A 24,503-nucleotide genomic window follows, 5' to 3' on the forward strand; every position below is an offset into this window, starting at 1 on the left:
ACTTCATCAGCATGTAGCCTTAACCTTGCTGTTGTTTCCAAACACAATAACAGCTCTAATTAACTGCTTCCCCCTTCTGTTTCCCCAACCTCAGCACACACACACACACACACACACAAACACACACAAACACACTCACGCACACACAAGCACACACACACACACACGCACACTCTCTAAGCTAGTTTCTTTTTCTGCTGAGTTGTTTGCCCAGTGCTCTCTATCCAGTTTAAGTGCTACAAAGGAATATATATTTTTAAGAGGCTTGCTTGGATTGGCTCTCACCCCACTCGCCAAAAGCACAGCAGCTCTTGTTCGTTAAAGTGCCTATGGCAGTGTTTAGTCAAGGACTTGTGCGCAAGCAGCAATATACGTATATGTTCTGTAAGTTTGTCTCAGCAGATTCACACATTGAGGCTGCATTAACCCAAAATACCAATCAGAATTTGCACTGCTCCTCACTGCCAGTCTGATTAGGAGGAAAACAATCATGTGTGGCATTTATTTACATTTTTAACTTTCAATCTTTTCCCGGCACTTGCCCCTCAAGTCAACGGAGAGAGGTGTGAAAGGGAGAGTGTTTCGTTGGCAAGTTCAAGGATTCTCTCTCCTCACTTGATAAACAGATCTCAGGATTCAGCAGCAACTTGACCTCATAAGTTTATTAATTACTTTTGTATTAATTATTCATCACGGTTTCTGATGTCTGACCCAGTGGTTTGTCTGAAACTAGAGCTATATTCTTTCCTTTAGCCTTTGAACGAAAATCGAACATCCCGCTGAACTTGATAAGTGTGCCATCATCTCGTTAATCAAATTACTTATGAACCGAAATTGACAGTTTTCATTAATTATAAAGGATTATTCTAATTGCGATTCAAATGTATTCATTCAGAACAGACGGCATTCAGTATTATTTCAGAGAATTTGCATATTAAATGTAGAGGGTGGCTGATTAAGTATGGTAATGTATGCACAATGCCTTATTTTTTTTCTGGTGGGCCATATGCGTCATGGTGGCTGGGGCAGGTGAAGACTCCAGAACGTGTTTAATTTGTTTGACAAATACGGAAGGGGACACAACACGTCCTCTGGCACCCTGTACTCTGCTCGCCCTTGTGACCTCACCTCCCTCTGCACCCACATTTACCTTTAGTTTCTGCTCTGCTGCAAAGAGAGCCACTCACATATACTGTCTGAATAAACACGGCTTCAAAACAATCAGGTTGTTTAACCAAAAATTCCTTGAAGGGATAATTTAACCAATACTTTTTTTAAATTTCAACATTTACACACCCTTGTACTGTTCCAAACTCATATGACATTCTGGAACACAAAAATGAGATGTTAGGTTAAATGTTAGCTTCAGTCACCATTCATTTTCATCGAATGGAAAGAATATGCAAGTGAATGGTGACCGAGGCTAATATTCTGCCTAAGATCTCCTTTTGTGTTCCACAGTAAAAGGAAACTCATACAGGTTCGGAACAATTTTGGGGGGGCTTTCCCTTTAAAAGTCCCTTTAGTAGTTTCAGTAGTGATGGCTGAAATCTACTAACTTTCCAGACTTTAGTTTATACTCTTTTCAAAACTTTTTAAAAAATTACCGCTTTTGTGATTTCTTAAAATTGTAGTCATATCTGTATCCCATTTGACCTTTTGTTCTAAATCCAACAAAGGTTAAATGAAAGCCATTCTTTTTGGAGTTTGTTCGCAACCTGATTTCTAATGTTTTTAATGGTTTGTGAATACACAGCAAGAACCATCTCGAAACCCATGCAAAGGCCATTGTTTCAGTGTAATTTAATACAATGGCTATAGCAAATGAAAAAAGAGAGAAATAAAATGAGGACATCTATCAACACTGTATGCATTTACACAATGTGCCCTTGCCTGCACAGGAACTCTTTATCAAGTTAAATATAGCTTGCACACAATACTTCGAGTTTTGTTTGTGGATACTACATTTTAGACCATTTCTGTGTTTATACATCATCTTCAAGTGAAGAGAAAATACATGCTCAGGCTGCTGTTGTCCAATGTAAACACATTAGTGCAAATTTCAATCTGGTACCTCTAGTAGTGCAATCCTATGGTAATAAATAATTATTAGATTCCTCAACAGGGTTCAACCACTCTGACAGGTCAATGCTTAACCCTATAGCTTTACTGGGTGCCTTCCCTCTTGTTTTGGGTGTTTATGGATGCTGGGCCACTTAAAAAGAAATAATCAAGAGCAGCTGCTGGTGTGTTTGATTAGGAGGGCTGGTGATTATGTGTGTGTTTGCACGTAATGATGCTGAAACAGATCCTGAGCTTAGAAGGCAAAGTATTGACAATCTTCAAGTGGCCCCGTGACAGGACCATTCTTCATTACTCATGGCCACAGAGAGAGGGGACCTACACTTGGGGTGGGGTGGGGAATTGGGTGGTAATGGGGTTTCAGGGCTTTGGCTGCAAGCCAGTGTTCAGCCCCTGGAGGCAGCCCATGGTGGCACACCCAGTTGGGAGTGAGGCTGGATGCGATTGCCATCACTTTGCCAGGCTCAGATTTATGAGGGTTGCTTTAGAAAGGAAGTGTTTCAATCAGCCATGCCTGCCAAGCATGTCCATCACCCTGTCAGCCATGTATTGATGACATCATAGAATGAAATCCTGAGTACAATGGACAGCATGCACACACATACTCACACTTCCACACTGAACTTTCTTTCAATGGTACATATTTTATTCATACTGCCCCACTAGTCATATTGTTTAATGTACTTTGGCCGTTACACTACTGATGTCCAATAATGCCAGGGAAGACCTTGTCATACCCTGAGCTAAGTTTCATATGTGTGGCAAACTGGAAAAGCCATTCCTTCAGGCCACAAACCCAAGTATGCAGACCTGATTGCTTCGCAAAAGCATTGCAAGTATGTAGTTTGGATGTACATAATTGATGTGCATTCTTGTGTTATTGTGGCAGTAACAAATCTAAGTACAAGAAGGGCGATAGGGATGTTTGTATAATTCAGTCCAATGTGTTAAAGCCTGAAAAAATAAATAAATAAATTTGAGCTGTTCTAGCTTGAATTATTGCAAAATGCAACATTGTAGCAATTGTAACCTGTTTCGGAACAAATCAAACGAGCTACAGGTCTGAAAATGCTCTACGACTGTACTGTATACCTAGGAGGTCAGGACTCCCACATTCTGCCTCCATCAATGTGACATGATGAGTCCAGCACTGCCTTTGCACTCATTTTGTCTTGAGAAATATTTAAAGAAAACAGAGTGGAATTACCTGACATAGGACAGGATTAGACAGAGAGCATGGTCTGATAAATTTTTAAGTGCAATGAGATGTTGAGGCTGAATAAAACATTGCTTTTTAAATAGACATTGGTGAACATGGAAGGTGTTTTCTGCCAGTCTGACTGTGGAGCCTTTGACAGCTACATGCTCATGTCATATGCAGCCACAGCAAGTCACTTACTGTACAGATCAATATACTCCATTTCAGTAGAGAATAACACTCTTTCTTACATTTTTCCACATCATATTTTGTATCATCCTCCCTCATATTATCCAGTACAGGATGGCAGCCTGTCTGAGCATGTGTCATTCGTGCCAGAGTAGTGTGTGTGTTTGTGTGTTTGTGCAGTGCTGGCTGTCCTCTCTGACATAGTACACAGTGCCCTCTGTGAGTACATAGACCCAACCTCACTCTCTCACACGGCATTAGCATGCCAACATGCCCTCTCGCAACTTTTGCCCTCACAACTGGCACACGTGCTCAACATGATTCAGCACACTAGACCGGTTAACCTTCTCTCTCTCTCTCTCTCTCTCTCTCTCTCTCTCTCTCTCTCTCTCTCTCTATCTCTCTCTCTCTTTCTCTTTATGTCTCCCTATACTGTCTCTCTCACACTGTACCTCATTCACTAATAATTGTGCACACTTTGCATACACAAGGTACACAGAAAAGGTTCTTTCATAAAATGTCCTCCAGATTTCCAACAGGTACGTACGGACATAAATATTTGTACCTACCTTCATTCTAATGTTGAAGAAACCTGATTATTCTTAATGAGGTAGTGCACAGACACAATTATAATTTGCATAGAACACTCACAAACAATCTCCGTATAAGGGCTTTCCACGCAACATCTACTGTACAGCCATTCGTCACTCCCTGCAAACATATCCTTACGCTCTCTAAAGATTGGCTCTCACCTCAGGGCATGTACAGCAAGATCTTCAAGTAAAGCTAATTACTGTCATTTTTTAAAACCGAATGGAACACAATGAATATCTGAAATATAGGCCTAGACAACACGTGATTGACTGCATGTTATGCAAAACCTATACCAGTTCAATGCACATAATTTTTCTATATATATATATATATATATATATATATATATATATATATATATATATATATACATACAAATAACAGCATTTTGCTTTCCTTGTTTCTAAGGCCGCCTGATGTCCTTCTCTAAGCTCCGCCACCCTTACTCACCGATGCTCGCTCTGACAAACTCTGCAGAACTTCCAATTGGAATTTATTAGAGATTACTGTGAACAGCGTGCTTTGTGGCAAAGATATTCTCATAAACAGAACTGATAATATTCTTATGTGGGCTGGAATAAAGAGAGACATTTTAAAACTTATTTATGATGTTTTTGTAAAAAAATATATATATTATTTACGCATACATTTTTTGATAACTGTGGAGACTGTGAATCAGAAATGAGGTAAATTATTAACACAGTCACATGAAAAGAGAAAAGTGTTATTTGATGGCGACTACACAACTGAGAACAGTGTAAGTGAACAGAACTTCTTTTTTTAAATGAAAAAACACTGCATGCAATCTCTCTAGGTACCTCGTGTCACTATTACAACTGACCCAGCCACAACGTTTTTTACATTTTCTGTATAATTTCTTTAAAATTCGTCTAAAACTACTCAAAAACACATTACTGCCATAGAAAAAAAGCAAATTCATTGGAAAAAAGCAAGCACTTGTTAGAAAAATGGCAAACGGCAACAGTTAGTAAGATAGGATTGGTCTGAAACTGTTTTAAGGTGGGGCTTAGCGAAGGGTGAATTAGGTGTGGTTTAAATTTTATTCAAAATTTAGACTAACTTTAAGTGTGAACTTCTTGATGAATCATTAATATGCTCACACACAGGTTTTATGCACACACACATAAAGTGAATCAGACCCACTGTCTGTCAGTGACCTCACTGTTACTCTGAGCTCTTACAGATGGCCTAAGCTCAGATAGCATCTGCCTCATCCCATACATCACAAGCGGCTGCTCTGTGGAGCTCCTCTGCAGGGGCCTGCGTGCTTGCCAGATTTTTTACTCCACCTCCCTACGTGGGATTCAGGTACCAAACGATACCTGCTAGCCCATAGTCACAAGCCTGGTTGCTTGAGGGGGAGTAACCCAAGCCTCCATAGTCCAGACTAGGAGCTCAGGCCAGGCTGTGGGTTATTAATGGGCCCCCCACTTGTGCCTCGGCACCCAAGGCGTCTGCTTCCATAGCTCCTGGCACGGGGCACTGCCTCATAAATCTCCTTAAATAATACAGCACAGCAGCTAGAGGAAAGGGTCACCACGGTAACAAGGCATTCAGGCTGAGATGAAGTGTCAGTGATGCATGGCCTATGCCCCCTGAATGCAGGTAGCATTGCCCTAACACACACACACACTCACACAGAAGGAATGAAAAGGGGAGTAGGAAACAGATTGGGAAAACAAAGAGTAGAAGACTTGAGACCAAACTGGTACTATGAGAGAGATTATATCAGGAAAATGAGATAAATAAACCTTTCTGAAACTTAAGTCCCCATGCCTCTTTAATGAGATTGCCATTCTGAAAGACCCAGGAGATGCTGAGGACTACCCCAAAATCAGAGTGAAGGAGCTGTAGGTCGGAGTGAGGGGAGCGGCAGTTGAAAGCTGAACATGTGGTTTGAATTAACACCCTCCCCAGGGCTCAGGCCGACAGCAGGGGAGTCAGGATCTGAGACTACCTTGTGATGATAGACACATCCGTCTGATTATTGTTCTTCTCTTGACACACATCACTTTCACATGCTCTGGAGAGTTCCCACGCTTTATTTTTTTTATTTTTTTCACCTCACTCTTCAGAAGATTTAGAAAACTTGAAATGTTCCTCAATGCTGCTATGGTTCAGTACACCTGGATATGATCTAATTTCTTGAAAGTTTATAGGCTAGGTTCAGAAATTTACCAGGGCTCAGGGAAAAAATGCCACTATAAGTGATAAAAATGCCCTAGATATAAAAATAGAAGAAAAAAAAAATAGCAAAAAATAGTGCATTCCACTGACAACCATCTAACATTTGATTAATTTCATTATATTCTATTCTATTCTATCTAGTAATGGATTTAGACACTGCAACTGGCTCAAGTTAAGTATTTAAATAAATAGACAACATGCTGTGTGTTATATATTGGAAAAAATATGCCTTCAAAAAAGTAAAAATTGCCCTGAAAATTAGTTGCAGGGGGCAAATGTTTACCCTTAAAGGAATATTCTGGGTTCAGTACAAGTTAAGCTCAGTCGACAGCATTTTGTGGCATGGTGTTGATAACCACTCGTCCTTTCTTTTCTTTGAAAAAAGCAAAAATCTGGGTTACAGTGAAGCTTTTACAATGGAAGTGAATTGGGCAAAATTTTGAAGTTTCAAAAATGTAGTCAGAAGACAAAACAATATGCATGTAAACATTATTTAATTGTGAAAAAATCACTTACTAACCTTTTTTGTGTAAAGTTACAGCCAATTTTACAACTTCGTTGCCATGACGATGTGATGTCAACAAACCCTAAAATGACTGTAAATATGACAATTTAAACAACTCTACACCTCAAATAGTGCATGAGTTTTAACAGAAGAATGAATATCAGCTCTTTTATATAATTATAAGCTTTACCTTTCTGTGTTTAAACCCTCCAAAAATTGACACATTCACTTTCATTGGCCACATCCTCTTATTGTAAATGCCTCACTGTAACTTCGATTTTTGCTTCTTTTTTATTTATTTTTTTAAGAAAAAGAACAATGCAAAATACATTTTTGTGGTAATCAACATTATGCCACAAATGCTATCGATTGAGCATAACTTAGACCCAGAATAGTCATTTAATAATAATGACAAAAAGTTAATTACAGATATAATAGACCAGCTAATATCTTAACTGTATGCTTACATTTAGGTTTAATATTCTAAAGTGTAAATTGACATTATAAACTGAGCAGCACCTTTGCTAGGTAAAATACATTGTTTTAAAGTGTTCCATCTGTTTTGATTCAAGAGTTCAGTAGCAGTTACTAACTTCTTCCTGCAAAAGCCTTACTCTGAAGCAGCCCTCTGCCATCTCTTCCTCATACTCTCTATCCAAAGCTACCGAGGTCGTGTGCTGAATCTTTGAGCACGGAGAAGACTGTTATATATTAGTTTAATAAAGCCAGAGACAAATGAAGCCCCCCTGCCAAAAACGACTGTTACACACTTCATGAACCAAATTAGTGTGACAGCGCAACACGCCGGCGTATCGCTTTTGTTCCGGAGATGATCTGCATAGCGGAGCTCATTTCTCAGACAGATAAATCTGATGGCAAGCCGCGACTTCCCCCTGAAGTAAATAGTGTAAATAATGAAAGGGCCTGCCAGCGGAGCTTGAAGAATGACTTCATCCCGAGCTATTTATACAGTCTGTCAGAGGGGAACAAAAAAGAGCTGGGCAAGGAAAGAGAAGAGAATGGAGCCGCCATCTGATTGGATAAAAAAACAGACTGACTAATGCCTTCTGGGTAATAGAGATGGAGTACCACAGTGTTGTGTATGTGCGGTTGGTGGGTAAGGAAGCTTTTAATTGAGAGGTGAGAAGGATGGGATCCCACAGGTTAATTTCATTCTTAAAGGGCCATTAATATGGATCAGATAAAGTTTGTAGTTCAACGCGTTTCCAGTGACACAGGACATGCTCTATTAATCCTATTGATAATATGGACTTCCTGGATGATTATGTTTGAGTTTATCATATGCTGTTGTTAATAAGATATTTAAACATAGAGGATAATGATTAAGAACTTTTGTTCTCTGTCATAGCTAAAAGCCAAATGCTAAGCGACCTAGGGGCTTTTCTCTGGAGGGTGCAAATGCAAAGAAACTACACTTAAAGGAATATTCCGAGTTCAATACAAATTAAGCTCAATCCTTCTAGCTGGCCTTGTGAAGCAATCATGCTTTAAGTGATGTACGTAATTTGAAAGCGAAGAGCACGACATCTTGCTGACGAGTCGGCTGTTATCACTGCTGTTATTGATGTTGAGAAAGAGATCCTTAAGTTCTGGCTTTCGTGCGTGGATAGGTTTTTAAAATGTCAATTGGTATTATTAGTTGACTGACACGTAATGTATGAAAGGCATGGTGTCTTATTCACTGTGAAACTGTGTTTTCTTAATGGCATGAATCACACTGAAGGCCTAGACTTAAAATGCACGGACCGCAGCTGCCTAAAACCCTAAGCTTAATTAATAGATGAGTTTTAACAGAACAATTTGTGTAAGTGCTTTTATAAAATTATAAGCTTCACATTTCTGCTTTTAAACCCTCCAAAAATGTACCACATTCACATCCATTGTAAGTGCCTCACTGCAACCCAAATGTTTGCTTTTTTGGAAGAAAATGCGGGGCGAGTTAAAATGAATTCTTTGGTTATCAACATACGCCACAAATGCTGTCCATTGAGCTTAACTTGTTGTGTCAGGGTGGAGGGCGGGGCTGGGTTGTGATTATACACACCCGGTCCCTTATCAGGCTAATTAAGCCTCCGAGATGGATAAAGGCAGATGACAGATGGTGGTGCGACGAGAGAGAGATCGTTTACAGACATGTCTGTCATGTGTGTGTTTGTGTCTTTTTAAGTTTATCATTTAAACTATTATTTATATTGCCAAGTCGGTTCTCGCCTCCTACTTTCCATCAAACTACTTTACACTTGTGTTGAACCCGGAACTTTCCTTTAAATTCCCTTTCTACCAGTGAGTCAAGGTTTCAAGAGCTTTCCAGTTGTGTAGATCAGCGAGTATTGACGCTGACTACCACCCCTGGAGTCGCGAGTTTGAATACAGGGTGTGCTGAGTGACTCCAGCCAGGTCTCCTAAAAAAACAAATTGGCCCGGTTGCTAGGGAGGATAGAGTCGCATGGGGTAACCTCCTCGTGGTCACTATAATGTGTGCTTTCGCTCTCATTGGGGAGTGTGGTGAGTTGTGCTTGGATGCCGCAGAGCATGGCGTGAAGCCTCCACATGCATTAAAAAATATTTACTAAACAAACTCTCAAGGGTTGTGGGATATGTAGAACTTGGTGAATGGTTGCCTTTTGAGCTTACTGTGGAATTCTGCATGCACACATTTTATGTGGGCCTTTTCCTAACTGATGGAGTCTCAGCCTTCATTTTCAGTGGCTGCTCATCCTAAGGGAGAGGACTGTGTCGTCTTGTGCCTGTACAGTCATTATCCTCCAAATATAAAAATAATTAGCATTTACCTGCTTAACTCAAATGCTTTGCTCCTTTAAATATAATTGAAATGATACTACATCAACCCATTAAGGCCTTCCAAATGCATGCATTCATACATTATTTTCATTACTCTTCCATTATTTTCCATTCCGATGTTATTTAGTTCTGAATGTGTATGCATTTGTGTCTTTGAAAGTTTTTTTAACCAGGCCAACTTGTCCAAAATGTATTTTAAACTGTAATATCATTAGGCTCATTTTGGTTTCCTCATTTAGTAGCTGTTTAGGATGTGCTTCATGTTCTTATAATTAGAGCTCTTGCCTCCTGCCTCCTTCTAACCCCTCCTTCTTCCGCTCTGCAGTTTTCTCATGATGCGGTTTGTATCGTAGATCAAAAAATGTCCCAATGAGGATGCCGTACTGCTGGCAATTACCAAGATGTTTATTACATCTTGTGTAATAATTTTGGTGGCTACAGGGATTATTTAAAAGTTATTACTGCTTTGATGTTTGAATTTTCTAAGGTTGTGATTGTGCGTTTAATTGTACCAAAGTGACACATAAACCCCATCTTAATTTAATGAAAGTGAGAAAGTGAGATTATTAAAATATGACCGCATTGGCAGCACGGTTATGTAATTATTCTGGTAAATTTGTGCTGGGAGGCACAATAGGGCAAACTATACTCATTTGCAGGAGGCTAATTTAATAAAGCTCAACCCTCTTTATATGAAGGTTGAATGTTTTCCTATTTAACCCAATTGAAAACCATACCAATTTGCTGTACTAATATTTCCAGCACTAGTGGCTAATGATGCTAACTCCAAACAGCCCGGAACCAGTAATTAACGGAGATGCTAATGAAAAGGTGACGACACCTCCAGCACTTTGTTGCGGACACTTTCTATCTTGGACTGATGAAAAATTCCTGCTGTTATCTCGCAACCATAATCCTCCTCTTCTAATTAGGCCCTGCATTCAGGCAGGATGAGAATCGTGATACTCTGCATAAGTGATTGAGAGAGCAGGGTTCGAGCAAGACAGAAAGAAAGCAAGGGTTAGAGACTAAAAATTGACTAGTGAGGGAGAGGAAGGGGTGGGGTGGAGAGATAGCAGTGTGTGTTACACTCTGCTGGTCACCTGTCAGCTGTCAAAGCAATTACAGCACCTCCTAGTGTTAAATGTTTAAAGTGTGCATTAGCATGTAGCACAGTGGCATTTTGTCCCTATGATCCTGCGAGGATGGCACTTGGAGACAGCCCCTGTGCTGCCACAAATCGCTGCAGACAGCGCACTGTTAAAATCAATATGCTACAGTTTTTTACTGCTTCCATCTGACTACGCAAAGTTGTCTAATATAATGTAAATAATAAATTATCAAGCTTACCAGGCAGCACAGACACTCCATCTCGCAGTCACCTACTGATATACATGCTCAAGAGCACTAATAGGGTTCACGAAATGCACAACTCTATTTCTCACCCACATTGTCTCTTTGTCATGCTCAGGCATTTGAATACACTATGACACATGCAGTCAAGCAAGCAAAATAACTGGATTAATTAAAGGTACATAGAATCAATTCTGACACACAATTAACAGCCACACTCATCCATATTGAAAGCAAAGATAGAAAGAATAGTGGTGGCTCTCAAATGATTTTTACTGGATGAAGACACAGATTTGATATTGGACATCAAGTGGCAATCCAACACAGGACAAAAGTAAACAAAATGCCCTTAAAGAGATAGTTCACCCAAAAATAATAATTCTATCATAATTTTCTTACTCTTATCCAGTTCTAAACTCTTTTGTGGGGCTTAAATATTTAGCAGAGATATTTAGCAGAATGTCCAAGCTGCTCTTTTCAATATAGTGAAAGTGGATGGGGACCAGGTGCAGCTTGGGTTACCATTCTTAATACTATCACAAATGGCTTAGGCACAACAATATACATTGTTATTGATATTGATAGCAATAACTCAGTATAGTTTCTTTTTTCATTTTTTTTTTTTTTTTTTCATTTAGCATTGCTTTTCTCCACCATTCTTTCAAAATATAACCTACCAGTGGAGTAGTTTCCATGCAGATAGACAGCCAACTTTACATCCAAGGCTGATGGTTATTTTATAAAGTTTTTTCCCAATGACATTTTAAGTCAAAAGCTCTCTGCACTTTCACAAGGCCTTCTCTGAGTGCTGCCATTTTTAAACTGGTAAAATGCTGTGTGCACCCCTTTGTTGTCGGTTAAAAGAGCAATTAGATTTTATTGGGACACACTGGATAAGAAGAGACTGAGGTAGGAAGCGAGTGTTCTCTAATTATATCAGTTGAAGTGAAAAGAAGCGCACTCGCTCTCCATGAAAAGGTCCCCCTGTCCTTTACGTTCCATATGTGGGAGACTGGATGAGACAGTTGAAGGCCAGTGGAAGTGGTAGCTGTCAATACGCCTCCCTCTCTCTCCTTCCTTCTGATGCCATAAATTATTTGTGAGAGCATGCAATGACAAAAGGATGTCGCTCTCCCTCAAAGCTTCACCTGCTGTCCCATCACACCCACAGAGAGTTGATTCCATCAGACATGCAGGGGAGAACTACTCCCTCCTTTACATTTCTCTCTTCTCTGCTCTTTTTTGTGGCCTCATCTGTTCTGTATCAGAGCACAGTAAAGATGGTTCTTCATACACTAGCAGAGAGGTCAGTGGGTGACCCTCAGAGCCTCCTCTTCCATGCTACACATTTTTATGTTTTAAAGTCCTGTTTCTTTTCTAAGTCACTCTCTTCGTTTTCCTTCAACATTGACCAGCTAACCTTAAAGGAGTATTCTGGGTTATTATCAACCTAATTTTACACTGATCTGACAGTATACCCATAACAATTAAACATCACACTTGTCACACTTGTCAACAGCTTCAACAATTGTATTTAAAGGGATAGTTCCAAACCTGTATGACTTTCTTTCTTCTAGGGAACACAAAAGGAGCCTCAGTCACCATTTACTTTCATTGTATGGATAGAAAAGAAGATGCTATTATTAAAGGGAATTGTTACTGAGGCCTAATATCTCATGTCACTCTGCCTAACATCTCCTTTTGTGTTCCATGGAGAGAGAGAGAAAAAAGTCATTTGGGTTTGAAACAACATTAAGATGAGTAAATTATGACAGAATTTTCTTTTTTTTAGTGCATAAGAATACATTATAAACATTTTCAGCCACTTTTATCCAAAGCAACTTACAGTGCATTCAAGCTATACATTAAATGCATTTGTATATTCACTGGGACTCACACCCATGCCCTTGATGTTGCTAGTGCCATGCTCTACCAGCTGTGCAACAGGAACACTATTTGTATTCTGGAACTAATCATATTTGTGTGGAATAATTGTAGGGAATATTTACAAGTTTAGTATGAATAGGCTTTCAGCATAAGACCAGTGACTTCTTTTCAAACATGTCTGTGCAAACTTGTAGTATTCAAGCCAGGAATCACCAGTTTCCATTCCAAACTCACTTCATAACCAAATGAAAAGTAAACCACAAAAGGTCTGGAAGGGACGTGATTTAACTATTCACAATGCACTGATTTGAGTTGTAATTACATCTATGCTGATCAAAACTTGCCTCAGATGTAGTACACAGACTGAAGGTTAAAGCTAACCCAAAATATTCCTTTCATTTTAACCCGACAGTATCCACATTTACCTCCACACTGCTCCAGTGTTGAGATGAACAAATTTAGGGATGTGTGAGTAACTTGAGTTTTACTCTGGTCAGTTTGTTTGAGCCTTGTGTCAGTGAGTAACTGTGCTGTAAAGCTCCAGTCTTCACACAATAAGCAGGCAGTCTAATGATCCCACTGGCTACTAACCCTCAGGCCTCCTCTCTCCCTCTACACCCCCCCTTCCTCCCTCTCTCCATCCCTCCCTTGCTTCATCCCTGCCACATCTGCTGCCTCTCGCCAAAAGAAAAAAATCAATCTCTCCATCATGAATTATTGAGGTGTTTGCCTACAGCCTCTGAAATATACAGGAGGGTGGTCTCTCTGTCTCCTGTTCTCTTTTTCTCTCTTTTTTTGTAAATGTAGTGTAAGATATGTAAATTCTGCACAACGGAATGCATCCAAGGCCATAACAGTGGTATTAACATAAGTGAAATGTATACTATCTGTACTGTCTATTTGTGCAGTTGCGCATGTTGCATTGAATGCATTGTGCAGAAAACCATGCTATTGTACCTTTTCAGTATATCCCTCTGAGCAGTACAATTAATTTGCACTTTGTCTTGTCTACATTGCCCATGCAGGGTAAGGAGGCTCAAAAACATGCCATTGCCCATGACTGTGTATGATTAGCTTAAACGGAAGTCATTGTGTAATTTGTGCTCAGTTAGTCAATTACAGCTGTTAAAGTAGAGACACCAGAGTTTAATGTGTAAATCTGAGCATAGAGTGGACGAAACAGCTGCAAACTTGGAGTAGGAGCAGATATCTTTTTCATCTCTCTCTCTCTCTCTCTCTCTCTCTCTCTCTCTCTCTCTCTCTCTCTCTCTCTCTCTCTCTCTTTCTCTCTCTCTTGCTCAAAGCCCTTGCAACTGACGTGATATCTGCTGATGTCTGATTTATCACAACATTTACTGCTGTAGTACTGCTGGCCTGCACCTATATTCTACCGTCACACACCTCTTCATTGGCACTTGTAAACAATATCTATAGCTGCAATGATTGCATTAAATCAGGCAGTTGTCAGATGACAATCATTATCCCCCTCCAGTGGCAGTGTTTGATTGACAGCTCCCCAAAAGCCAAGTGTGGTGGCTGCACATCGTTGCCTGGCTTCAGCTATCAATTACAGGCTTAAATTTGAAGCATTTATTATGTAAAATAATTCTCCTGTCTGCACTGCATTCGTCTCCTGGGTCTAGTCCCGCTGCCTGATGTGAAATTTTTCTCCTCACTTTCTTTTTTCACATTCGCCATCTCTCTCTCTCTCTCTCTCTCTCTCTCTCTCTCTCTCTCTCTCTCTCTCTCTCTCTCTCTCTCTCTCTCTCTCTCTCTCTCTCTCTCTCTCTCTCTCAACTCTTTGTTGCTATTTCAAAGAGTGTGTCTTCCATAAGTTGACACAGCCCAGGAGGTAATGACATAAGAAGGGATGGATTGTCATTGTCAGGTGTTATGATGTTGAGTAAACAAAGTCGTTCAAAGCAATAAATGTGTTCACATTTTAAATGTGCAAGAGCTTCAGAAATGAAAAAGGCCTCATTAATTGTTGAACTCTCTCTAGAGTCAACATCAAAGAGTGGTTTCACATATAGTATATTTAAAAGGAACCAAAACCCAGTTCTGTTAAAGTAAACCAGAAAGGGAACCAGCTCCAAATGACCTCAATGCTTTTGGTGTTTACGATGTAAGTGAACTTAGCAGAGGGCCCAGTTTCTTTTTTTTTGTTCCTCTTAGCGTTGATGTGGTCTCAGACCCTTTGTTGTTTTCACCACAACTCCTTAAGAACTCAGACCCCATGGCAGTCTCTATTATGAAATTATTAAGTCATACTACTTAAGGTCTATGTGTGCTTAATACTTACGTAAATAAGAAGCAATTTATTAATATTTATCTTGGAATCATATAGAGGTCTGTAACAAAAGAGGTCTATATGAATTCCTTTTAGGCTTTAGAAACTTAAAATATTGCACAGGGATAGAATGATGAGAAAACATATTTTAAAAGATAATATATTTCCAAATACTTAAACTTTACAACACTACAGTCTGCTTTACATTTACTTGATTTTTTTATAAAAATCCAGACAATTCTATTATATTATAATGTATTCTATTATGCAATAGTAATATATTTCTGTCCTAAATTCTTTACTTTCACAAGTTATGCTAAGGCTATCCGATTAAATCGATGAACCCTAATTTCGCATGAAGAATAACATTTGAGATCCTATGTGTATTTGAAAATAAAGTGAGCGTCTTCTGTGTGTCATACACTGCATATATTAATTAATCCATAAACTTTTGCCATTACGCAAAAATTAAATTAAAGTGAAACAGACCACTTTGCGTTCACTATCAAAATCCTCGCTTGCATTTTCGTGGGAGTTTGGAGCAAACCTCTGTAAAGGACATGCGGTACTTTACCTTCATGCGCTCTTCAGAAACTGCTCTGAACAGGGGCATACTAAAAGGAACCATGAAAACAACCGCAGGCCCGATGGGTGAAGAAAAATGTCCAAGGCCTCCCAAGAAGAAGACCCAGCAGTTTCTTTAAATGGTCCCGTAAGAATTAAGTTATGCCACTGGCTCTGAATAAGTGCGGTCGGTCCAATGTTCATTTGAAGTGCTCAGATAATACAACAAGATTGGATAATGAGACACAATGTGGTTATGGTAATAATGGTACTTTTATATTCACTTAAAATGTCCTTGTTTAGAAAGTAAAATGTAGTTAGTATTTAAGGTTCTCAATAATTGTGGTTGGATCAAATAGTCTCGATCAGGCTATTATGTAATGCAGCTTAGTATAGCAAGCCGCGAGCTACTTGTCATAATGAAATGCAAGACGTACTGGTACCTCTTCTTCTTCACATCGAACCATTGTATGTGTACACACCATTAGAATCATACATTTTATTTAACTGTTAATTAACTCTATGCTTGTTATTATTTATTTTGTGATAAATTGCAAATTTGTTGTTTATTTTGAGGCAAGTGGCTTATTTTGAGCTTGTTTTTCCAGACTAGAATGCTTCCTTCTCTTGTGAGATCTGCCAATGCTGCAAATGGTATTTCACGCACCTCTCCACGCAGAGTACTGTCATTTAAAAAACAACATTATTAACCGTTCTTTTATTATGTTCTAACTGATACCCATTTGGAAAGGAGGCTGCGGAACTTTTGAACTGGAACAAATTTATTTTTAAACATTTTGTTTTCAGTCGCTGATAAAAACTGAAACTTTGTCAAATGAATAAATTAATTCATACAAATTCGGAGCCCTTGCTCATCAAAGTAGTGTGAAATACAAATAATGCTACAAAAAAAGGTCACTGCCTACTGAAGCACTCTGAGGAAGCATTTGTTGAAAATGAAAGATACAGAGCGAGATTTCTTCTCTCTTGCTATGAGAAGAGAATTCTCTTTGTTCGCTTGGTGTTTCTTGTTTCTCCCTCTTTATTTTTTTCTGAAATACTTCTTCGGGTGCATTTTGCAAACTCGCAGGCCAGTGCAGAAATCCAGCCATAATAAATGGAGGGAGGAGGAGAAAATCAGACATCTGAGAGACCAGCTAAGCAAGCCGGTGATATTTCTTTTCTTTTTTGTTCAGTCCAGGACAGATCTTTTGGAGATGTATATTGTAAGCAATTTTAGAGCTGTCAGAACAACTTGTCTCAGTGTCTTGGCTTGCCTGGAGGCGGCGAGATGGGAAGGTTACACTTCTTGTAGCTTTCGGATTGTTGAACTCAACTTGTTTTCATATTTTATTTGTAGTATCTGGTCTTGAAGCAGTTAAGAGCAAATTAGAGAGTGTTCAGGGAGGGAGGGTCACTGGTGCATGTGTATATTTTTGAAGCATGAGCAATGTGTTTATCTAGAGAGGGGCTTACATAGAGAGAGAGAGAGAGAGAGAGAGAGAGAGAGAGAGAGAGTGACTGGCAAACAGAGGCTGAAATGGACAGCGAGTTACAGGGCTGCCCAGCTTTCAGAAGATTAGCCTGTCACTCGTCAATGTGGTGTCGCCTTACTCAATTAGCCACAACTCAAACTCTGTGTTTTAAACAAATGCAACATTCCTATCATGCCCACACAGTAGAGGTAATGGAGAGCTGACTTGAGAAGACATCTGCCCTGCTCCCATTAAAGAAAGCCCACGCTGCTGTTTTACTGAGGCATTATGGGAGACGGGAATGAAGATGGTGTAGGGTGAGGAGAGAGGAGGCGATAGCGAATAAAGAGAGATATCATGCCATACGGAATGGCACTTTGAGTGTTGCTTCATGGCAAGAATTGGCATTGGCTGTATCTCCCAGAAATGGACACATTTATATTCTCTCTCTCCTTCTTGCACTCTTATGGTCTGCGTTAGCTTTCATAAAATATTCATGTTGGTTGTGCTCAGTGCCATAATTGCCATCTCAGCCTTTGAATAATTGATGGCTGGTGCCGTTGACTTGGTCTCATTTACTGAGAGTGTGGGTAATACCATACTCACACATGCCACATGCTCTAATGCCACATTGCCTTAGTTAGTGCTGACTCCAGATCAGCCGTTTTTTCTGTATGCTGCCATCACTCATTTGAAACCACCATCACAGCAACAGTCCAATGCATTTAAATCAATAATGGTAGTGACTTGGGCTAAAAGTATCAATGCAAACACAAGGGGCGATTTGATTTGGTTTTATGTGCTTTTAGACGCAGCTTAAGATAGGATAATTTTTCGTTTATTGAGGCGCTTTCTGCAGTCGTAGCACTTTGAGTGGGTGTCTGATTGTAAAGACCACTTTTCTGCATCAATGTTTTCTAACAGTTTAATTTGACATCTACTTTTGCATAACAGGCTTCATTTTAAGAGGGAGAATGGCACATGAGTGAACGGTTGGCTGTTCACCCTGTAGGAGAGTTAATTAGTGGGCCAGAGCACAGCAGCCCAGCCAGCAGACAGATGTGACCCCTAGACAGACTGAGGTCAAAAGTCAATTTGTTGAGGATTACATTAACCCTGCCTACACCAACCCCATCACCCCTTTCTTAACTGCTTCTTTAATTCATCCTTCACTTTTTTCTCAGAGATGCACTTTTTTCTCCCTTCATGCTTGGAATCTCTCTCTCATCCATGACATCGTCTGTATTCTCTGCCTTTTTTCAGTTTCTTTATAAATTTTAATTTAGGCCTTTATTTTAGAGCAGTGTTTATCAATCCTGGCTCTAGAGGACCCCACCATTGCACATTTTGTATGCCTCCCTTATATATTACACTTGATATACTGATTACTCATTAGTAGGGAGTCATACCCACATCCAAATATGCCTACTTCCCTATAATATAGTATGCCAAAAGCACATTTCAAATGAGTTGTACGTCTGAATCCATAGTATTCATAATACAGAGGGTGAAAACAACGGGATGACCTACTACATCCGGAGATATTCTGAAATGAGCAACCAATGGACAATTTACCATCTCAGTATGCCATAGGAGCATTAAAATGCTCAGGTTTAAAATGCTAAATAACAATAAAGTGGCAGAAAACCACAAGTTTGGCACCTCTTTTCAACACGAAGTGCTATATATACACCAAGACAGTTGTTCCTTGTGTTGAGTTACTTTTGCGGCTACTATGTTGTTACTATGTCTTGACTCATAGATTCACATCACGGGACAATGCCCGCATTCCCGTATGAAGTATGTTCATACTCATATATTCGTTCTACTTACCTGCCTACCTAAATAACTTTTTTAACTAACAAGAAGTATTTTCTTCATCAAATGCCATAAATACTCTGACATTATGTGAGACACAGCTGTTTTAGAGGACAGTAGAGTTATGCAGGAAAGTGAAGGAGAGCGAGGGGGGAATGCCAGATCTGAACTCGGGCCCATGTGAGCCATCAGCTTTGAGTCATTAGCAAGTGAGTTACTTTCTACACCACAGCTCTGACTAGTTCATTTTCATTAGACTTTCATCAGCAGCCTTGTCTGATAAGTGTAAAAGTACAGGGTAACAGTTATTAAGCAGAGGAGTATGTATTACAGGTCAGGCTCTTTGCTCAGACTCCAACTCGTTCTACCCATCACACACTTGGAGCGCTGCCCTCTTCCACACGTTGACTGTGGTAATAACCCTCTCTAATTTAAGTGCTCTTAGCTGTGTCATTTGCAATGTGCCGTCCAATCTTTTCTAAAAGCATAAGGTCCCTGTTCGAAGTGCCCTGCGGAGGGCACACTTTATTAAACATTACACGTGTGATTACATGTCCCCTCTCTGTTCGGCAAGCATCAGAGTACTCTTAGTATTGCTAATGGAGCTACGAGGTCAGGAAAGTCAAACTATATACACATTACACATGTGAATGAGGACCTCTAAAAGTGGTGTGAATGTATGTGTGAAAGGTGTGAAAATGTTTGAACGTGGCAGTTAGGAGACCAGAAGGACAAATCCATAGAGTATAGGGAATGCCAGACAAAGATTGGGGGGAGAATGTCTTCCTAAAGTGAGGGCACCCAGGGTTTTGCAGGGGATTTTGGAGGACTATGAGAGCGTGATGTCAGCGATGAGGTTAAGCCCAGACTTATCTCCACACAAAGCAGGCAGAAAGAAAGCGAGAGCGTGGAAGAATAAGGGACAGGTCAAGGGAGCTCAGACAGGGTGAGTAGCAGCAGGGAATCAGTGGGGAAGAAAGCCGCAGCTTAGAGTTCTTAAATTATATTATAGAAGAGGCCTGTAGGACTAATCTGTTTACCCAAACAACACTGTGGATTACAGACACGCAGAGATACATATTTGTACAAACATACTCACTGAGCAGTAAGATATAGCTAGATTTGAAGTATACATGTATACACATTAATATAATATGTACTTTCCACTTGACATGCTGAAAAATAATAGGAAAAAAGGCATGAGAGAGGGATGACGATGAAAATGATGATGTTAAGAAACTAAACATTTATTAATGTGGATGTGGTCTACACCTCAGTATGTGCAGTAATCACAACTCTAACTGGTAGTGACACACTACTGGCTTGTGACTGCTTGTGACTGTGATCAGTTTACTGAATGCCACCGAAGCTGCTGTCCTTATGTGTCTGTGTAATTAAAGAAAGCTAATAAAATAGTGGATAGATTCTGCAGACAGACATGGGTCCTCATCTAAAGCAGTGTATTGAATGTCAAGCAATGAATGAAGAAAGAAAGAGAGAGACCTCACTCTGCTAATAATTAGAAAAAATACTGCACTAATTAGCAAACTAAGGAGGCCACTGGATAAAACATTAAATAAATAGTTCACACAAAAATGAAAATCCTCTCATCATTTACTCACCCTCATGCCATCCCAGATGTGTTTGACTTTTTTCTTCTGCTAAAAACAAACACAGATTTTTATAAGAATATATCAGCTCTGTAGGTCCATTCAATGCAAGTGAATGGTGACCAGAACTCAGAAGGTCCAAACAGCACATAAAGGCAGCATTAACATAATCCATAGGACTCAGGTGGTTTAATCTATATCTTAACTTGCATTGTGAGGACCTACAAAGCTGTTATTCTTCTAAAAATATATTTGTTTGTGTTCTGCAGAAGAAACTAAATCATACAAACCTGGGATTTCATGAGAGTAAATAAATGATGAGAGAATTTTCATTATTTGGGTGAACTGTCAATTTAACTATTATATAAATTTGTACCCATCTTAATTTAAGTACACAGACTGTAGGTATTTTCAGTTACATCAGTAATGTTAACAGGATATGTCAACACAAGCAAGGTCATAACCACCAATCCCTTATAATTCAGATTGTTGGTCGACTGATATTGGTTGATACTTAATTTATTACTTCTCATTGTAACACTTTACAATAAGGTTCAATTTGTTAACATTAGTTAACAACATTAGTTAACATGAACTAACACTGAACAATACTTTTACAGCATTTATAAATCTCAGTTAATGTTCACTTCAACATCCTAATAAATTTTTCAAATCAAAATTTGTATTTGTTAACATTAGTAAATGCACTATGAACTAACATGAACTAACAAACAATTGTATTTTTGTAAACTAACATCAACAAAGACTAATTCATACTGTAAATAATAGTTAATTGTTTGTATGTTATACCTAATGCATTAATAAATGTTATCGAATGGAACCTTATTGTAAAGTGTCTCTCATGTCATCTCATGTACACAGCAACTGTAACAACTAGCTGCTTTACTGAATAATATTTATTAAGGCTTTAGAGATCATTCTACTATGGTTACATTTCTATTCTGTCATAATGGTCACATTGTATGGGGAAATCGCACAAATCCGGATGCTGTTTTTAGTGACCCCTAAAAATACTGTTCAACCAATTTCTCTGTGTCTATCTCCTTATCTTGCTTTCTTCTCTTTCTCTCAGCTGAAGGCATGGTTCTGGCCTCTTGACAGATGGTCTGCTCTTAATTTCCAAGACCACTGTTTTACTCCATTTGTGTGTGTGTGTGTGTGTGTGTGTGTGTGTGTGTGTGTGTGTGTGTGTGTGTGTGTGTGTGTGTGTGTGTGTGTGTGTGTGTGTGTGTGCGTGTGTTTGTGTGTGTGTGTGTGTGTGTGTTGGCAAGTAGTTCTGACCTTAATTTATGCACAGAGTAGGAGGATGCAGTAAGGTTAACTCGTCCCGTGTGATGACACATACAGTAACATTTCGTTGTCAATACCACACAATACTGACATCTTTACAGTCATATCTGCGCCAGCTTCATGAGCAAAATTCTTGTCTCTCATAGATGCCCTTATTCTGTGTATTTCCAGGTTTTTCTTGAAATTCTTCCTCAAATGCAACCAGAACTGCCTAAAGAATGCAGGAAACCCACGAGACATGCGCCGCTTTCAGGTAGGACTGCAAATACCCTTCAAACAAAATTTGTAAGGAAGTGACAGAATTGCATTTAGCCATTTACTTTGTTAGTGGTGCATGTTGCAGATGTCTCAGATGGTACCACTGGTAACACTTTATATTAACATTTGTAATATTAAAAAAAAAAAAAAATGCTTAAATCTGAAGTGTGTAATTTTTCCCTTTTAAAATGCTTTCTCCTTTCCCATCATAAAATGTGGAGACATCTATGTAGGTTGATCTCCTCAAAAAGTGTAAATACTGTGGCAATGTGGCACTATTAAAACATTGTTCTGTTTTTTTGAGCAACCAGCCCGACATAGCACCTTTGGCTCTACCATTGGCATGGGTTTGGGACTATTTGTTTTTAAAATAATGGCAGGCAAGGAGTGATATGTTAGGTGACACTAGTGGCACAGAAATTACGCTCTTGAGATTTAACACATCATTAGCTCATGTAAATTTAATAGTGATGGGAAGTTTTGAAGATGGATTATTTTCTGGGAACCGGTTCTTTTGGACGGTTCATTTCAATGTACTGGTTAAAAAAAACTTTTACATCATCGTGTAATGAATTCACTAGTAATAAATGCTATCAACCCAGCGTTGTGGAATACACGCTCAAACATTTTCAAGTAAGACCATATGTGAGCTCATATTGCTGTTTATTACATTTCATTCAATTAAGTTATAATAATTAGGGTGTTTATTTTCATCAGTGTTTCATTCAGGGATCCTGCCAACTATTGATTACATCTTCGATAAGATTCCTACATTAAAGTTTTGCAAAGCACTCAATACAGGCACTGATGCACAGACGTTGATATTGTGTGTCTAAAGCATACAAAGTGAATAAACTTCACTTTATACTCCTCCTTTTTACAAAAAACAGAATCCAGCTCATAACAACTTAAAATATAATCTGCATACACAATGCTTCTCAGTTCGGTGTACTGTTGACTCGAGAACTGTTGCGACCGTGGTGTTCAGTCCGATATGCAAAATGTTTGGAGCGGTTCATTACAAAGAAGAGTTGGCCAAATCAGACAGCACTAGTTTTTAGGGCTGAAACGAATAATCTGAGTTTTTGACATCATAAAATGTTGAGATGATTTGAGCACTGATTTGAACCTCAGTTGCAATCAAATCCAATCATTTTCTCATTTAGGTCTGGGATGACTCTAGGGAAGACATTTTTTTACTGTTGGACTGTTAACCTATATTTGTGATGAGAATCTAAGGATTTGACAGTTAAAAATGGTCAACAAAATTTTTGTTGTTGAATAGTCATTTGATCTCATTTAACGCAACACTAAATAATTTGAAACACTTATGATGATGCGGGAGAGAAGCACTTCAGATCGTGCTTGGTTGAGGAGAGGAAGAAAGCACAGCTCTCTGTCCAGACACACTCCAAACTTTCCAAACAGATTAAGGTGATGTGGTTTGGAAAGTATGAGGGAATTATACTACAAAATAAGTCAATTCAGAAGTGGTGTTGTTGTGATGTGAAATAAAGCGGAGCAGTACCTGGCGTTCTTCTTGAGCAAAACTTGCCTGTCAAAGCATCTAAAAAGGAAACACCCGGCGTTATGTCTTTTAATGCATTCTTTATTAAAGTTCAAACAAAAAGGAAGCGGGTTGTATAAATAAGCACAAACTCCGAAACTGTCTTTCTCTGTGTGGTCAGAGCAGCTTACACGAATCGCATGAAAAACAGCGCGAGAGAGATTTGAACTTCTTTTGACTGATACACTGACTCACGCTGATATGCTCATCCAAAACAGGGAAAATGCAAGCTGTGTTTTTCAAGTCTCATAAAGCCCCTTCCTCTCTCGAGATCGAGAGACCTCTCAAAGCCTGCGAGTCATTTAAATAAGAGGCTCCTCAGTTGCCAGGGGATAACTCCGGTCTCTGTCTTCAGCACTCTTTGTGTGTGGCATCCCGCATTACAAGCTGAGAGCTGTTAGCTGCTGTCATTGTTCCAGGCTCTCTGGTGAAATGTGCTTGTTTGTCAATTGATCAGTCAGCAGTTACTTACACACATATTCTAGCTCTGTTCCAAAAGCTATTGTGATGTCTCTCCACATACTGCCTACATAGGCAGCTCCTAACCATCATGGAACGTCATACTGTGAGTCACAGATTTGGAAGACTCTTCATATACAGCTAGTCCAAAGGAGATTTAACTTTTGATTTCAATAGAGTTTGGCATTAGCATGTTGCTAAGCTAACATAGCAATACAATAATGAGCGTAAAAACACATAGCATAAAAATATTAAGTAAACTGGTAATTTGTCAATTACACAGAACTGTTTAATGTCAAAACATTTCAGTAT

The 24,503-nt window shown here is 39.2% G+C and overlaps 1 protein-coding gene across 4 annotated transcripts in view; it reads left to right on the forward strand.

Annotated features, from left to right (window-relative positions):
• Nucleotides 1-24,503, forward strand: part of LOC127663515 (transcription factor COE1-A-like) — a 141,970-nt gene that overhangs the window by 66,805 nt on the left and 50,662 nt on the right. For all 4 annotated transcript variants that reach the window (XM_052155120.1, XM_052155121.1, XM_052155122.1 and 1 more), the window contains exon 7: nucleotides 22,079-22,160. In XM_052155120.1, coding sequence (XP_052011080.1) covers nucleotides 22,079-22,160 — 82 coding nt within the window. The remainder of the gene's footprint in view (nucleotides 1-22,078; nucleotides 22,161-24,503) is intronic.

Source organism: Xyrauchen texanus, chromosome 23, assembly GCF_025860055.1.
Source record: "Xyrauchen texanus isolate HMW12.3.18 chromosome 23, RBS_HiC_50CHRs, whole genome shotgun sequence".
In the NCBI taxonomy this organism is placed as follows: domain Eukaryota; kingdom Metazoa; phylum Chordata; class Actinopteri; order Cypriniformes; family Catostomidae; genus Xyrauchen; species Xyrauchen texanus.